This window comes from Myotis myotis, unplaced genomic scaffold (genome assembly GCF_014108235.1).
Source record: "Myotis myotis isolate mMyoMyo1 unplaced genomic scaffold, mMyoMyo1.p scaffold_m19_p_18, whole genome shotgun sequence".
NCBI classification, from domain to species: domain Eukaryota; kingdom Metazoa; phylum Chordata; class Mammalia; order Chiroptera; family Vespertilionidae; genus Myotis; species Myotis myotis.
Window position 1 is genome coordinate 6497221 of NW_023416322.1, and position 17584 is coordinate 6514804.

A 17584-nucleotide genomic window follows, 5' to 3' on the forward strand; every position below is an offset into this window, starting at 1 on the left:
TCGTTCATCATAGATATTTAACTACTAATCAGTAACCAGTATTACCATATTGAGTTGATACACATCTTGGAAAAAACAACAACAACAAAGAAACTTCAAATTTTACCTCAGTTCAGCCTCCAAAAGCCATATGATGAGTAAATGTACATTTCAAGTAGCGCCTCAGGGAGGGAGGAGGGTATGGGCTACAGGTCAGGCGCCTAGGCAGAGTGTGTTGGGCGAAGACCTGGAGTAATACAGAGTGGTGACAGTTCGTGGTCAGCTCTGAGCTCCTGAAGGCGGTGGAGAGCAATGGCAGGCTCTTGGGGGCGGGAGTGAGAGACACAGCCATGGCAGAAGTATAGAAGGATCCATCAGGGGGTGTGCAAGATGGTTTGAATCAAGGGGAAACACGGCAGCAATCCTAGATCCTTCATTCTTCCTCACCTCATTTCCCTTATCTAATCAATGCATCTGCTTTCTAAATCACCTAAATCCTGCTCCCTTCTCTCTATCTCATCCTCATGGCTGTGGTCCAGGACACCATCACTTCTCACCAAGATTACTACCAGGATCTGGAAGGTCACGAGCAGCCCAGGACCCTAACCCACCCTTCACCCTTCTCTCCAGTCTCAAAGGAAGAGGCAACCTGTATTCACTATGTGGATCCCTATACCTTTGTATCAAAACCCTAAATGCCCCTTGCTTACTGGTCACGGTTCTAACTCCTCAGCTCAAGACTTAGGGTTCTCCTCTGAGAGGAGAGAGAATATGGAGCTGAAAGAGCTGAAAGAGATGGCTTGTAGTGAAGGAGAATTCTCTGGAGAATTTCATTTAAAATGGTTCTTTTTCTGTAGAGCAGAAATGTCATTTTTTAAAACTCAGGGTGGGGACGGGACTGGGCAATTAGAAAGAGTTTTGATGTTCTAGAACAGCAGGGGTGTAAGATTGTGAAAAAGTACACAGATAGCTTGAATGGCACTGAATTTCTCTAATGCAAAAAGAGTGATGTAAGCCTGGCCAGCATGGCCCAGTGGCTGTCGACCTGTGAACCAGAAGGTCACGATTTGATTCCCAGTCAGGGCACGTGCCCGGGTTGCAGCTCAATCCCCAGTGTGGGGCATGCAGGAGGCAGCTGATCAATGATTCTCTCTCCCTCTCCCTTCCTCTCTGAAATCAATAAAAAGATATCTTTTCAAAAAGAGTGATTTGAGTTTTTGTTCTTATATTATGTTTTATAACAAATATACATATATCTGCCGTGTAGATTCCTTTGTGCATATCAAACGTCAGTTCTTAATTTTTAGGTCTTTCTACAGAAGAGAAGTCCTAGTATAGTCACCAGGATCTCAATAGGGAATCAATGATAAAGGCTTTAGGAAATTAGTATTTGTGAATGTTTACTGTGCATTTAAATATATTACTTGAGATGGGAAAACAAGTTCAGAGAGGTAAGTGGCTTGTCTACGGTAACATAGCTAGAAAGTGTTAGATTTGGAACTTGAATCCACGTATTTGTCTCAGTAAATACTAGAGTGAGTCTGCATGGTTTAAACATAATCTTCATTGTAAGCGTGAGTACATGTTGGTAGGGAAAACTTGCCAGGGTTGTGATGTCCAGTGTCCTCCATACAAAATGGCAGTTAGGGGAACCGTCTTTCTTTGACAACCTCCCTTCTCTTCTCCCAGTTTAGCAAGTTGTGTCTTTCTTATTCTTGATTGCTCCTATCAGACTCACTCCTTCCAATGTTAGCCTCATCTCTTCTTGCACCTTCTCTGTAATGAGACAGGGTTCCCTCAGAGCCCAGGAGTGAGCAATCTGTTCTGGAAGGAGGATCCATGAGTGGGCAGCAGTATGAGGGGCTTCTGCTGGGAAGAGCAGGTGTGGACAGAAGGCAGGGTGGGGGCTTCGGGTCAGGAGGTGTGAAGAGGCTCAGAATAGGCAAACTGGCACATCGTAAATGGGGAGTTGACTGGAAAGAGCAGAGCAAGCATGTCAAACTCGCAGCCCGCAGGCTACATGCCTCATTCATTTGGCCTGTGTTAGCCTTTGAGTTTGACATGCTTGGAGTAGAGACACTGACAATGCTCACTCCAGAATCCCAGGTGACCCACAAGGCTGAACAATTCCCATAAATAGTGGGCACCTTGGAGTTGGGCGATTCAGCCCACAGAGGAGAACTCCCAGAGTGGCTGAGCTACATGCCCACAGTCACTAACGATCATTATTTCGGTATACCACCTCCTTTCAGTAAATTCGATCTATACACACTTACATTTGTAAGATATAAATTAGGGCATACTTAATCACATTACTAAAGGATTCCTCCCAGAATTTCTTCAGCTAAGTGGTTCCTCTAGTACCTTTTCAATTGAGTCCAATAGAGAAAATTTCATTAACACACAATGCACCAAGGTAGAAGGGAGGCAACAGGAAATAAAGAAACGAAGGGCCAGGACCTGGAAGGCCTGAGTGTGAGTCCTGTCTGTTCTCTTACAGCCCATCCCTCACCTATAACGTGCTTGGGGTCCACCCCTTACCTGTAAAGTGAGGACTAATTCTGGGCCACCCCCAATGCCATGACTTTTTAAAAATATATATTTTATTGGTTTCAGAGAGGAAGGGAGAGGGAGAGAGAGATAGAAACATCAATGATGAGAATTATTGATCAGCTGCCTCCTGCACGCCCATACTGGGTATCGAGCCCACATCCTGGACGTGTGCCCTGACCTGGAATCAAACATCAAACCGTCACCTCCTGGTTAATAGGTCGATGCTCAACCACTAAGCCATGCTGCTTGGTGACTTTTTTTTTTTTTAAATACTCACCTGAGGGGGTGGGGGGGGGAATACTCACCTGAGGACATGCTTAGAGAGAGGAAGGGAGAAAAAGAGAGTGAGAGAAACATTGATGTGAGAGAGAAACATCAATTGGTTGCCTACTATACATGCTGCAACCCACCCACCCCACCACCACCCCCCATCTCAGATATGTGCCCTGACCGGGAATTGAACCAGCAACCTTTTGGTGCACAGGACAACGCTCAACCACCTGAGCCACTCTGGCCAGGCACCAATGCCATGACTTTTAAACTTTGATCCACCTCCACCCAATTCTATAAAGCAAGATAGACCCGTGTACGAGAAGTCTTCTCACCCTCTAGCTCTGCTGAAAACAGCCCAAAGGCCAGCAAGCCCCTCGGCCTCAGGAGCCCCACCGGGCACCCTCTGTCCTGGGTTGTCTGGTGCTTCTTCCATTTCACTCTACTCTCCAGCCACATTCAGTGCTTCAACCACATCCTCGCTCTGCTCAGAGTGTTCTAAGGTCCCATCTCCTTTGAATTTATAGGCATTGTTCTAGCCCGGCTGGCATGGCTCAGTGACTAAGCGTTGACCTATGAACCAGGAGGCCACGGTTTGATTCCCGGTCAGGGCACATGCCCGGGTTGTGGGCTCAATCCCCAGTGTGGGGCGTGCAGGAGGCAGCCAATCAGTGATTCTCTCTCATCATTGATGTTTCTCTCACCCCCTCCCTTCCTCTCTGAAATCAATAAAAGTATATTTTTAAAAAGGAATCGTTATAATCTACCATGTCAGCCTCCCTGCTCCATTAATCTCATATCCTCAACCATCTCCTGTTTCCCATCATGCTTCCTCCCCCACCTTTGAGCTTTTACCCAAGAAGTCTCATGCTCTCACTCAAGGAAACTTCCCAGATGTGTTGACCCCAGGGCTGCCCACCCAGCTGTACAGTTTGTGGGCTGCACAAAGGCACCCACTGAGGGGGCAAGTTGAGAACTGAGCTGCATTTTGCTTGGCACTTCTTGCACCGTGGTTCAGAGCTGTGTCTACTGGAGGGATTCCTATTATTATTATTATTATTACCCAAAAGTACCACTTGATCTCCAAGCTCCATGCCATACATGAGGAACGCATCTGCTGAGAGAGGTCTGTTCCAAGGTTCTTCACACACCAGCAATATGGCCCCAGCTGTGCCCCCCTGCCCTCAATATTCTCCATTTCCAACCCCAGCTTCCCATCATCACAACTGTACTGACATATTTCATTGGTTCCTTGTGAAATTGCTTTCTTTATCTCACAATATCTGAAAGCTGAGATCTCACCCATTTTTCTGAATCCTGGGGTACCTGAGAAAGCTATTTTCCTCTCACTGTGGTCAAGCTCAGTGGTGAACAGGAATTGAGGTTAGAGAGCAGGTAACGCCCAGGACCTACAGGATCAGTAAATCAGGGAGGGGGTTGTAGCCCCTTCCTTGTCCACGAGGCCAGACCCAGGGCAGCCCGGACTGAGGCAGGGACTGGCTGGTCCTCCTTCTGGAAGGTCCTGCCAGCCCTGTGATGTCCCCCTCCAGGAAATGGGGCCAGTTCTATGCAAATGCGTTCTTGCCCAGGAGTTTGGTTTCTTCTCTCCCAGCTCCTGGCACAGTGGAACCAACATGAGCGGCCGCTTGGCAGGACAGAGAGAAGCAGGCTAGCAGTCCCAAGGCTCAGGTGACAGGGCCCGGCCCAGGAGACGGGGATGTTGACTGGGGCTTTAACAGCCCTCCTGATGCCAATCTCAGCCGAAAACTCGATATTTCCACTTGGAACAAGAAACACCAGCAGAGGGCTGGGGAGAGAAGGGCCATGTACCAGGAGTGCCCCCTGCAGGTCTCACTGGGTTGCACCAGAACAGAGGAAGGCGGCACAGGATGGGTGGAGCTCTAGGAGATGCCTGGGATGGTAAGGATCATGACCGGGAGGAGGAGGAAGAGGGAGCAAGAATTTACTGAGTATTTACAATGTGCCAGGCATTGCCTCACATAATCCTCATGACAACCCCAAGGGATGGATAACGTTGTTTTCATATCTTAGGTGAAGAAACTGTTTAGAGAGGTGAAGCAACTTGCTCAAAGTCACCCAGTTGGTAGTGGACAGCTTTGGGATTGAACCCAGTCACTGCCTCCAGAGAGTATATTATTTAGTACCATCTTTCCCATCTTGCCAGTTCATTCCAGGAACTTTCATCCTCTGGTGTCCATTTCTATCTCTTCCTGCTCTTCTTGTTGAAATCTGGAGAGTAGCCCGGCTGGCGTGGCTCAGTGATTGAACGTTAACCTATGAACCAGGAGGTCACAGTTTGATTCCTGGTCAGGGCACATGCCCAGGTTATGGGCTTGATCCCCTGTGCGGGGCATGCAGGAGGCAGCCAATCAATGATTCTCTCTCATCATTGATGTTTCTAGCTCTCTCTCCCTGTCCCTTCCTCTCTGAAATCAATTTTAAAAATATTTTTAAAAAAAGGAATCTGGAGAGCAGATTAATAATATCAATAATAACAATATCCAGTGTTTGTATACCACTCTCTGCTTTTAATTATTTCCCTGGAGAAAATAAACATTGAGGTATTTCTATTTCTCCAAAGTCTTTCTTTGTTTTAATCTGTATTCCTACAGCTATTTCTGTACAGTTATCATCAACTTATAAGAATTTTCTATGTAAGAGTGTGCCTATAGGCACATTTACATATATAAAATAGTAACCAATTATATTGATATGCCACCAATATTATTGAGGCAGTGTAACTTTGTGAAAATAGCATGGGAGGGGGTGGCACAGGTGTGTGTTTGACTATCATCTCTGCCGTTATCCAAACTCTGTGACATGTGGTAAATCACTCACCTTTTCTCAGTTTTACTTTTTAGTTTTTCATTTAAAAATGAAGCAAATAATACTTACCTCATTGGGTATCTCACAGGGTTCTTAAATGAGGTATGTATCTACTTCATAGCTGATGCTCAACAAGTGATTAGCAGTAGTGTTAGTACTATGCGTGGACGCGTCTATCTCCCCCTGGGACCAGGAGCTGTCCTAGGTAGAGACGTTGATTTCTGTAACCAACCCCACCTAGCACAGTTCTTGGCACTTGGACTCCATAAACGTTTGCTGAATGAGTAGTTAGTAAGCCCTAACCTAGCCGTTTCTCGCGGTTGGACATCTGAATTGTTTCTAGACTTTCTAACAGAATTAACTTCAAAGGCCTGTGTATCTATTGCCTCATTCGGTCTGCACGCCTGTGAAGCAGGGGAAAGGCCCACACCCTGTGAGAGATGGAACAGCTGTGGCTCGGGAAGGGAGCGGACTCCTATGGGCCACATCACAACTTAGTAACAAAGGTTAGAGCCCCTGGCCCAGCTCCCCTTCCTTGGGGGAGCTCTTTCCCTCTCGCTCTCTCTTTCTGGATCACGGGGGCCTCTCCAGAAATAGACTGTGATGCTTGGCCTGACCTGAGAGCAGCAGGAGGCCCCTTGGAAGTGATGAGCTGCCGGCTCCCACACGGCCCTTTGAGTCCCCAGGAAATCAAACACCTTATTCCCAAACGCGTCAGGGCCTGCGCTTTCCCAGAGCAAGGATCTTCCCAGGAAAGAGCAAGCGTGCAGCTTTTTCCTTTTTCTTTCTTTTTCTTTCCTGAGGGGGTGAGAAGGCAAAGCTCTGAGCTGTCCAAGAGGAGGGACTTTGGCTAAAAATAACCACGGCGTGTGGCTCAGCCTCTAGTGGTACCCAGGACTGGGGAGGGAAGGGGGATGCTCTAGAGCTGTCGCCAGACTGGTTGCTGTGGAAACAGGAGAGGAGCAGGGGAGCCTGGGAAGTGGGTATGACACAGATAGCAAGTCCTAGTCAGAGCTGCCGCTACATTTAGGAGAAACAGCGTGTCCTCGGTGGCTCTCACCCTCCAAGGGGACGGGTGTGGGGCCGTCTCAGGGGCATGGACGCTCCCCTCCAGGGGTCTTTGCTGCCCGCTGCTTTCCTCTCCACGGACTGTGAGTTGAGTTGCAGGGAGGGGAGGAGGGTTGGGCCCCTATTTCCATGGCAAGTGGGGGTTTGGGGAGAGCTGATTCCTGAGGGAGTTTTTCACCAGATCTCCTTCCAAAATATAAGCCTCCTTGCTGGCGAGCACTTCCTAGGGGAAGAAAGCAAGATCCAGGAAGATGTGGAAAGGGGTCAGGGTATGCACGAAAACTAAGAAGCAGTAGGCTGGAGGAGCAAGACGCTGGAGAGAAGGTACAGAAACCAGGTCTAAACCAGAGCACCTGGGACAGAGGGAATAATTCCACACCTGTCCTTCCCCACTGAGAATGCAGCCCACTCGGGACAGCAGGAAAGGGGACCCCATCAAAGGAAGGCTCACCTAGATCCCTGGGCAAAGGGAGTGAGAGTTCTGGGGGATCACTCTGGGGCTCCTTCCCCACCCCTGGGCTGAGAGGTCGGTCCCAGCAGGCCAGCTGGGGGTCAGATTACCTGAGAGAACACCTGGCCGTCCCCCTGAAGCTGGAATGAGTGGGGCTCCCGTACCTGTCTGTATGCGCTGGGGTCTGTGAGCAGCCAGGGCTTAGAGACCACTTCCTGCGGGCATCCTGGGCTGAGGGATGGGAAGGGAAGCCCATTGTTGGGGGAGGGGAAGACCCTGATCTGCCATTGCATCGGGGCTCCTAGACCCTGTGTCCCCTGACTCCTCCTGGAAAATAAAATTGGGGGTTCCCTAAGCTCTAAGACACCTTGTGTTCGTTTCTCCTCTTGTGCCAACACACACACACACACACACACACACACACACACACACACACACACACACACACACACTCACACACACTCACGGCCTCCAGAGGTCTAGCTGCAGAGTTCCTCACTCCAGACCTTAAACTCTGGAGCGCTGGGTTTGGGGTTACATATCCAGGCTGCTTCTCCCCGGGGCCTGGGCGAGCATGCAGGCACCTGTGATCCTCATGCCACACTCCTCCCTCCAGACCCACCCCGGCAGCTCCGGTTTCCTTGAAGTGGGGGCAAAGGATGATCCCAGGAAGAAAGGCCGATGGAGAAGTCTCCAATCCTCATTCTAAGCCTTTCCTTGTGGGGTTCACATCTCCTGGGGGCCTGGGGGGGCCTGGACCGCGCTCTCAGGGCAGATTACAGCTCAGAGAGCTCCTTCCAGGGCAAGAATTTGAGGCAAAGTCAGGTGGAATGTGAGCTTTGGAGCAGGGGGGGGGCGGGGTGTGTCTGTGAGGACAGTCAGTGGGAGGTAGGGTGTTGTGGGAAGGAAATGGAGGGGAGGGGGAGTAAATGTGGGTGCTCAGTGTTCACCGGCCCTGATTTGTTACATCTCACGGAGAACAGGAGAGCAGAGGGATGCAAGCCTAACTCCCGGTGAGCTTGGTGCTCCCTCTGCCCCAGCGTCTGTGCGGATGATGGCATGTCCTTGGGTCCTCGGCCCATTCCAGGCTGTCCCCGCTGTGGAAAGAACCCGGGAAAACGGTTATTCTACAGTAACAACGGGCATGGTTAGGGCGCAGGGAGGTTTCCAGCGGGGATTTCCTGGTGTGGGGGTTTTCAACCCTTGCCCTGGAGACTGTCCCCTACTCTCGGCCACTTCCCTTTCTCCTTTGTAAGCTTGTTGAGAGGATAAGATGTGGTGGGGGTGGAGCGCGTGAGTGAGGTCCAGGGAGGCAGGAACTGGCAGGACTTTCTGTGTCCGTCTTGAGGTGAACTTCAGACGACCTGGGTGTGGTTAGACCGTCAGGGTGAATTGCGGGGACAGAGATTAGGGCACTGGCCTGACAACAGCTAGGGAGGGGGTGCAGCAGAGCAGCAGTTTCCAACCCAGATGCCAGGGCACACCGCAGTCTTAAGATGCAACATTCAACTATGTACTCAGGAGCACTGACCTCTTTTCCCTTAGATTGTCCAATTAAAAAACTACAACAGCCAACCCAACAATAGCCATCCGGTGTGAATGAGTCAAAACTATACCTATTTTTCTGTCAGAAGAAGTTCCGGTGTGCCGCAGAATTTTGGTAATTAGCTTCTGTGTGCCACAGGATGAAAAAGGTTGAAAATCGCTGCTGGAGAGGAAGATTAACTGCCCAAGGAGCCATGGAGGCCACGGGCTAATGATACCAGGAGTCTGCTCCCCTGCCTGGGCCTTTCGCCCTGGGAGGCCCTGGAGTGCTGCACACCCTGGTCAGAGGTGGAGGGCCACGATCTCGGCACCGCCTCCCCCTGGAAATAATCATCACACTTGGATAGTGCCGTCCCATTTGATCCTCATGATTCTGTGAGCTGGGGGAGCAGCGAGGGTTGTATGTATTGTCCCATTCTACTGATGTGGAGACTGAGGCCAAGAAGCAGGAAGGGCCAGGCCAGCGTGGCTCAGTGGTTGAGTGTCAACCTATGAATCAGAAGGTCATGGTTCCAACCAGAAGGTCATGGGCCGTCCCTCCTCCCACCCTCCATCAGGGCACATGCCTGGGTCTCAGGCTCCATCTCCAGTAAGAGGTGTGCAGGAGACAGCTGATCAATCATTCTCTCTCACCATTGATATTTCTCCCTCTCTCTCTCTCTCTCTCCCTCTCTCTCCCTTCATCTCTGAAATAAATAAAAATATATTTTGATATATTTTGGAAGGAGGGAAGGAAGGAAGGAAAGAAGGAAGGAAGGGAGGGAGGGAGGGACGGAGGGAGGGAACTGAGGGGAGGGGAGGGGAATGGAGGGGAGGGGAGGGAAAAGGAGGGGAGGGGAGGGGAATGGAGGGGAGGGGAGGGGAATGGAGGGGAGTGGAGGCAAGAGGAGGGGAGTGGAGGAAAAGACAGGCAGGAGGGCTTCCCTCTGGGCACCCAGCCCCGGCTGTCGCTGCCCCTCCGTGGCCCGGTTAACTCGGTCCATCTTTAAGTGCCTGCAGGAGCCGCGACGCTACCGAGAGGCGGCGGACCGCGGCGGTGCGGACCCCGGCGGCGCGCGTGGGGGCGCTGACCCCGACCCCAACGCTGCGGGGGCCATGGCGCAGGAGAACGCCGCCTTCTCGCCGGGCCCCGAGGAGCCGCCCCGACGGCGCGGCCGCCAGCGCTACGTGGAGAAGGACGGGCGGTGCAACGTGCAGCAGGGCCACGCGGGCGAGACGTACCGCTACCTGACCGACCTGTTCACCACGCTGGTGGACCTGCAGTGGCGCCTCAGCCTGCTCTTCTTCGTGCTGGCCTACGCGCTCACCTGGCTCTTCTTCGGCGCCATCTGGTGGCTCATCGCCTACGGCCGCGGCGACCTGGAGCACCTGGAGGACGCGGCCTGGACGCCCTGCGTCAACAACCTCAACGGCTTCGTGGCCGCCTTCCTCTTCTCCATCGAGACGGAGACCACCATCGGCTACGGGCACCGCGTCATCACCGACCAGTGCCCCGAGGGCATCGTGCTGCTGCTGCTGCAGGCCATCCTGGGCTCCATGGTGAACGCCTTCATGGTGGGCTGCATGTTCGTCAAGATCTCGCAGCCCAACAAGCGCGCCGCCACGCTCGTCTTCTCGTCCCACGCCGTGGTGTCCCTGCGCGACGGCCGCCTCTGCCTCATGTTCCGCGTGGGCGACCTGCGCTCCTCGCACATCGTGGAGGCCTCCATCCGCGCCAAGCTCATCCGCTCGCGCCAGACGCAGGAGGGCGAGTTCATCCCGCTGCACCAGACCGACCTGAGCGTGGGCTTCGACACGGGCGACGACCGCCTCTTCCTGGTCTCGCCGCTCGTCATCAGCCACGAGATCGACGCCGCCAGCCCCTTCTGGGAGGCGTCGCGCCGCGCGCTCGAGAGGGACGACTTCGAGATCGTGGTGATCCTCGAGGGCATGGTGGAAGCCACGGGTGCGCGGGCAGGCGGCGGGCGGGGCGGGGCGGGGCGGGGCCGGGGAGGGGTTAGACCGAGAGGCTGGTGGGGGGTGAGAATACGGAGAGACAGGGGGACCTCGGTTGGCCAGGGCATGTAAGCAGAGTTACCCCAACGAGAAGCCGGGAGATCCCCGAAGCGGCCCTGGCGGAGGGGTCTGCCCTTGGGCTCAAGGAGAGGGCTGTGATCAGTGCTTCTCTGTCCTGCGGCTCCCACGCAATTGACACCTCCGAGTTCATTCAATCTTAACGAGCACCTCTCCAAGGAAACTTGTTATTGTGCTCGTGTTTCAGAGGTGATTGCCCAACGGAAGGTTAAGCAAGTCGTCTGCAGCCACAGGCTATTCAGCGTGTTTAGTGCTACAGGTTGGAAGGGGGCGGGTCTGAGAGTCTCGCCCAGGCCCCTGGAATTTGGTGGTGAGGGTGTTCCCTGACCTGAGTTAGGCTGGCCCAGGCTGGCCTTTAACGAAAGGTTGACACCTGGTCTCACTTCTGCCTCAGTTTCCCCATCCATCCAAAGAGTCTCAACTTCCACCGACAAAGGAAATAGGTGCTCTTAGCATTTCTGGTGGCTCCCGGGAGGACTGGCAGCGCCCTGTGATGTCAGTGCCCCCAACTCAGGCTGCACAGTGAAGGCCCTGGAGGAAGGCAGGAGAAGGTCAGCGCCCGCAGCGGGGAGGCCCTTCGGGGCTTGAGGTCTCCAAGCGGGAGGCGGCTTCGAGAACTGCAGGTGGATGGCCGAAGGTTCCGGCCACTGTTGTCAGAGCTTTTGCACTCTGCCGGCTTCTCCCACAAGCCTCTTCCTGGCCCCTTCAAGCTGATCCTCTACCCACACCCTCTGCCTCGTGTTCCCCTTTTCTTCTTAACCACCCCCGGGGCCCCCTAGCTCTCTCCCTCCCCACTCACCCCACCCCCTTTTCTCTCTATCCCTCCAGCTCTGTTTTGCCAGTACCGGAGGCCGCCCCTCCCCTACAAGGATGTTCCTGCCCATCCCTCTTCTCCCTGTGCACCCAGTCCCTCCCTCTCTCCGTCTCAGCCCCCTGTCCCCAGGGTCCCTTTGGCCTCTTCTTCTCCCTCACTGGAAGCTTCCTATCCCCGCCTTCATCAAGGGAAGGAAGGCTGCAGTGACCCTGAGGTGTCCGTGTGGGGCTTGCCCTGGTGAGAGCCAGTCTGGTCAGCTGGTGTTCACCCTGCCCCCTTGTTCGGAGGTGCAGGTGGGCTGAGGTGGAAAGGAGAGGCCCCGGGGGAGGAGAACCGCTTGCCCTAGGGGTGTGCCCACCCAAGAGGGAGGACCGGACACAGGCCCAGGGCCAGGAGGGTGGGGTGGAGAAGATAGGGATGGACCTTGTCTGACTTCTGGAGCGGCAAAACTAGAAAGGATGGTATTATTTTGAGTGTGAGAGTCAGGATCCAAAATGCTTTTGAAAAGCAAGAATAATGAGCCCAAATCCAACAAGATGACATTTAAAAGGAGTAAATATAAAAATCTACATTTAGACTTTAAAAAAAATCACTTATGTAAGCACAGCATGGAAGAGCTCTGGTGAGAAAGAACTGGGGGTTTGAGTTGGCCACAGCAGTGTGATCCAGCTTCCAACGCGTTTATGTAATCTTGGGCCCTATTGGCTAGAGCACAGCGGTTCTCAACCTGTGGGTCGCGACCCTTTCACAGGGGTCGCCTAAGACCATCGGAAAACCCATATATAATCACATATTGTTTTTGTGATTAATCACTATGCTTTAATTATGTTCAATTTGTAACGATTAAATTGGGGGTCACCACAACATGAGGAACTGTATTAAAGGGTCGCGGCATTAGGAAGGTTGAGAACCACTGCTCTAGAGCATCATGGCCAGAAGAGAGCAGTGCGAAGCCCTCTCTCATGCAAGGATCAGGCCTCAATTGGATTCCTTATCAGAGAGTGCTTAATGGATCCTCCTTGGCCATTCTGGTTTACAGTCAAGAAAGTAAAATTTTGGAAACCCAGGTCGCATGAGCAGTGGTGACGGGGATGTTCAGCCTGAAGAAGAGAAGATGAGATGGAACCTCTTTCAGATACTTGAAGGGGTGTCATACGGGAGGAATGAAACCAAAGGGTGGCAATCCGGGAGGCAGATTTTAGCTCAACTATTACATCCATTGCGCAAAGGAGCGGGCACCTTGCAAGGTGGTGAGCTCTCGATTCTGGGAGGTAATTGAGTGCAAGCCAGATGCCCACAGTTGGGAATGCTCCAGTGGGAAGCCCTATATGGAGAGGGACGTTGGACAAGATGATCCCCAAGGTCAGTTTTAAGGTTAAGCTTCTCTGATTGGCATCCCCAGTGGAGAGGCAGGGAGAGAGCAGGTGGGAGATGAAGAGGGGCTGTACAAATGGACGAGAGATGAGAGAACTGAGCAAGTTCAGGAGTTGGGAAAGGGAGAAAAGTGGGCGGGACCAAAAGGGGGTGGGGCCCTCGGGGAGGGATATGAGGCAAGGTGTTGGGAATCAGGTCATGGAGTGAGAGGCAGGAGAGAGAAGCCTGGGGCTGGGATCCCTCAGGAATGACCCATGCCCTTCCCCCCAGGAATGACATGCCAAGCTCGGAGCTCCTACCTGGTGGACGAGGTACTGTGGGGCCACCGCTTCACATCAGTGCTGACCCTGGAGGACGGCTTCTACGAGGTGGACTATGCCAGCTTCCACCAGACTTTTGAGGTGCCCACACCCTCATGCAGTGCCCGGGAGCTGGCCGAGGCAGAGGCCCGCCTTGATGCCCATCTCTACTGGTCTATACCCAGCCGGCTGGATGAGAGGGTGGAGGAAGAGGGGGCAAGGGAGGGGGCAGGGGAGGAGGCAGAGGGAGAGGCGGGGGCTGACAAGGGGAAGAATGGCTGCCTGCCCCCGCCAGAGAGTGAGTCTAAAGTGTGACCAGCTTTGCAGACCCCGTGGCAGGATCAGACACAGGTACCTAGGGCGCTGGACAGTGGAGGTGGAGGAGTCCGGTGAGGTGCCTGGGAACGTGCTAAGGCTGGAGAGGCCCCTCAGAATCTCGAGTCCAGGATCCAATGTGGAAGGAGGCATCCTGATATTAAGAGAATGGAGGGCAGGGAGCGTGAACTTACCAGCCTCTCGTGTTTGACCTTCACATCTGCTCATGGGTGGATGGATGGACAGAAGGATGGACTTATGTGGATTGGATGGGAAGGTGGAAGCAGACAGGGAGACAGCTAGTGGATAGGTAAGAGGACCGACAGACAGGTGGTACACTCAGGGCTGCTGCTAACCCACTGAGCATCTTTGTACAAATTCTAAACAGGCACCCTTTTCCTCCAGACTGACACCACCCCAAACCAGGGTGAGTAGCCTGGGGCACAGAACGTGGGCTGGATCTTAGCCCGCACTCACCTCCTCAGCCTGCTTCCCTGTGCCTGGCACACCTGTCTCACCGGATACAGTAGCCCAGCTGACCCAGAGGAGAGAAAACTAGATGGAGGTGGGCAGAGCTGAGGAGGCTGCCCTCCCAGCTCCACCCCTACCCCTGTGGCAGGCTGAATGGGAGGATGAGGGGCCATAGGAGTGGCTCAGCAGGTGTGAATGACTTTGTCTGTTGCACAGGGAAGCAAAAAGTAGGGAGCTACCAGAGCTGGGGCCCTGGCAAAGGAGTGAAATGTCATAAACACCTTGGTGATGGTGGAGGGCAGAGAGGGGTTCTGAGGAGGAAGAGGGCCAGGGAGAGATTGAGGTGAGTTCACTAGAGCTGGGACACAGGGGCCCTTGGGAAAGCAGAATTAGTGAGAAGGAGTCACTCATACCATTCATAGGGTGCCCTTTGGGCTTAGAACACTGAACTGGACACATAGGGATGGACAGTCCGAGACCCATTTCCTATCTCGGAATATAGTGCGCCTGGGAAAAACAGAAATACTCCCATGGCATTTGTTTCAAACGGAGAGCCTGAGCAGTCTCTGGGCAGGGGTAGAAGGGTTTGGTAATCTGAAAGCTGGGGGTTGAGCAAGGCACGGAGAATGTCTAAGCCAGCCGTGGGCAAACTACGGCCCGCGGGCCGGATCCGGCCCATTTGAAATGAATAAAACTAAAAAAAAAAAAAGACCGTACCCTTTTATGTAATGATGTTTACTTTGAATTTATATTAGTTCACACAAACACTCCATCCATGCTTTTGTTCCGGTCCAGTTTAAGAACCCATTGTGGCCCTCGAGTCAAAAAGTTTGCCCACCCCTGGTCTAAGCCATCAGCTGTAATACTTGAGTGTGCATCAGCGTCACCTGAAGGGCTGTGGAAACTGGCTGTGGCCCCACTCCCAGAGCTTCTGACTCAATCGATCTGAGGCGGAGACCAAACATTTTCATGCCTAACAAGTTCCCAGGTCACGCTGACATGGCTGGAATGCAGACCACAGTTGGAGGGCTCCTGCTCTAAGCGAAGACCTGGAGATGGAGCACACAAGCTGAGGAGAAGCTGGGGGATCTTGGGGTGGAGACTGAGATATACAGAGTGGAATCTTGTGTGGGGAGAGGTACCCCGAAATCCAGGCTGATGAGTTTAACTCTGGGCCCAGGAACTCCCCCATCCATGGAAACTGGGAGTGACAGCTAGAGAGAGTGTTGGGGGAAGATAAGCAGGCATTTCAGATAGGAGGAGGCAGTGGCAGTCTTGAGGTGGGAGCTGCAGCAGGAAGTGGCAAGGAGGGGACCCCCTGGGCATTCTTACTTTCCCAGTAGCATCTTCGCTGTAAGCATTTTGGCCGCAAACATTTTCGCCACATACCTGATTGGCTATAAGGCAATTCTGCCATTAAAAAGAAGGAGACTCAAGGGCAGAGAGGATACATGGTGATGGAAAAAATAAAAGACTTTATTGCAAAATACAAGGTATTCGAGTACATTTTAAAAGGGTGCGGCCTCGCGGCAGTACTGCACAGGTCACTGATTTTATTTTGTGGTTGTACGTAACTACTTGGCTTAGTTCTGTGGGAAATGTGGGTTCCACGCTGCGCCTTCAAAGAGGGACCTTGGCCTCTCTTTCTGCTCTCAAGGTGGTGTCTTTCAAAGTAAGAAACCAACTTTGGGGGCAAATCATCGTTATCTGGAAGAAATGCTAATTATTTTTTAAAATATATTTAAAAAATAAAAAAATATATTTTTATTGATTTCAGAGAGGAAGAGGGAAGGACAGAGAGAGAAACATCAATGATGAGAGAGAATCATTAATCAGCTGCCTCCTGCACACCCCCTACTGGGGATTGAGCCCACAACTCAGGCATGTGCCCTTGACTGGAATTGAACTGGAGACCCTTCAGTCCGCAGGCCAACACTCTATCCACTGAGCCAAACCAGCTAGGGCTGAAATGCTAACTATTATAAGACCAGCATCCGTCTACTCGTCACTGAATAGACCACAATGGAAACTAGCTAAGATTTATATGCAATTTTAAAATGGGAGTACTGCAAGAACTTTATGAATGGAGAAATGAACCCAGAATGACAACTAGCTTAAATGAATGAAGTCTGCTGAAGGTGATTGGTTTGTCAATGGAAAAATGAAAACAAACAAACAAATACAAAAATACCCCAAACTGTCAAACAGTTACTTTATCCTGCTCACAGCAAAATTGCCTTCTGGCCAGTTAGTTATGCATTGAAAATGTTTCAGGCAAAAATGCTTGCAGCGAAGATGCTACAACGAACACACCAGATACATCCTTGTGGGATTAAATGTGGGAGAAAAGGTCAGAGAAGTGAGACATCCAATATCTGGCTGTGTCTGTGGCCTGCGGTCTGCCCAGCTGGGATGGGAGCCCCCGCAGGGCCATTCCCATTCCACATCTACCCTTCCTGGTTCATCCCAGTCTCCAAGGGCAGCCCCCCGGGATGGTGAGGGGAGAGCAATGGCCAAGTGGAGAAGCAGAGTTCCCGGGGACCTGAGGCTGGCCTCCTGAGAGGAAAGCGTGTGCCCCAGCAGGCATGCCTCTGACACTGGCCACACCCCTCTCCTGTCCCTCACTAAAAGTCTCGGGGAACCACAGTCTGCTCCAGTCCAGGCTGGGAGGCCGAGGCCCTGTGCCTCCTGGAAGCAGACATGTGGGTCCCGGGAGTCCATACCAGTTCAGGTCCACTCAGAAAGGATGTCTTCGCCGCAGGTCACAGGGCCACCTGAGCCAGCATCAATCACAGATGAGATCCTGGAAGCCTAGCGTCACCTGAAGAACAAATGTGGGGATGCAGGATGGGCTTAATTCCATGAGAAAGCTGGAGTCTGTGCGGGAGGCAGGGCTGTCTGTCCACACACACACTCACACGGTAGTTAATCCATTGCAATTGAATGGGCAGAGACACTGGGGCGGGATGGGAGGCACTGAGACCACCATACCGGTCCTCGCCACTCGGCACCGCTGGGTACAGTGCAAGGAGTCGGGAGACCTACGTCTAGTCCCGACACTGTCACTGATGAGTTCTATAACTCTGGGTAAGTCACATCCCTTCTCCCGGCCTCAGTTTCCCCATCTGTAAGAACAGCACTTAGCAAACTAGTAATGCTCAATAAATGTTTAAATAACTGAAATGGGAGACTGAAAGAAAATTATATACATATGTAATGATTTAAAAAAAAGAAAGAGTAGACTGTGCCCTTACGGTGCAGTGTAGCAAGAATCCTAAGATTAAAGATCCCTTCGGCAGAGGGTGAGGTAAGGCCTGGGGTGCCTGCAGGCTATGGGGCGGGTTGGTGCGGGGCTATGGACACACAGGCCTGCCCTGGCTGCTGTGTACCCACCGCCCAAGCAGGGCTGTGTTCTGGGGCTTCTTCTTCTTTTTTTATTGATTTCTGAGAGGAAGGGAGAGGGATAGAAACAATGATGAGAGAATCATTGACCGGCTGCCTCCTGCACACCCCACACTGGGGATT

General features: G+C 52.4%; 1 protein-coding gene across 1 annotated transcript; it reads left to right on the forward strand.

Annotated features, from left to right (window-relative positions):
* The first annotated feature begins 6476 nt into the window (after positions 1-6476).
* KCNJ9 (potassium inwardly rectifying channel subfamily J member 9) lies at positions 6477-14785 on the forward strand. The gene is made up of 3 exons (XM_036344683.1): positions 6477-6800; positions 9704-10658; positions 13245-14785. Exons 2-3 carry the CDS (start codon positions 9809-9811, stop codon positions 13586-13588), a joined length of 1194 nt encoding a protein of 397 aa, XP_036200576.1. The 5' UTR covers positions 6477-6800; positions 9704-9808; the 3' UTR covers positions 13589-14785.
* The last annotated feature ends 2799 nt before the right edge of the window (positions 14786-17584 follow it).

Coding starts and splice junctions, on each gene's coding strand:
- KCNJ9 (XM_036344683.1), top strand. CDS start 9,809: ATGGCGCAGGAGAACGCCGCCTTCTCGCCGGGCCCCGAGGAGCCGCCC. Junction 10,659..13,244: donor GGGCATGGTGGAAGCCACGG/GTGCGCGGGCAG, acceptor CCTTCCCCCCAG/GAATGACATGCCAAGCTCGG.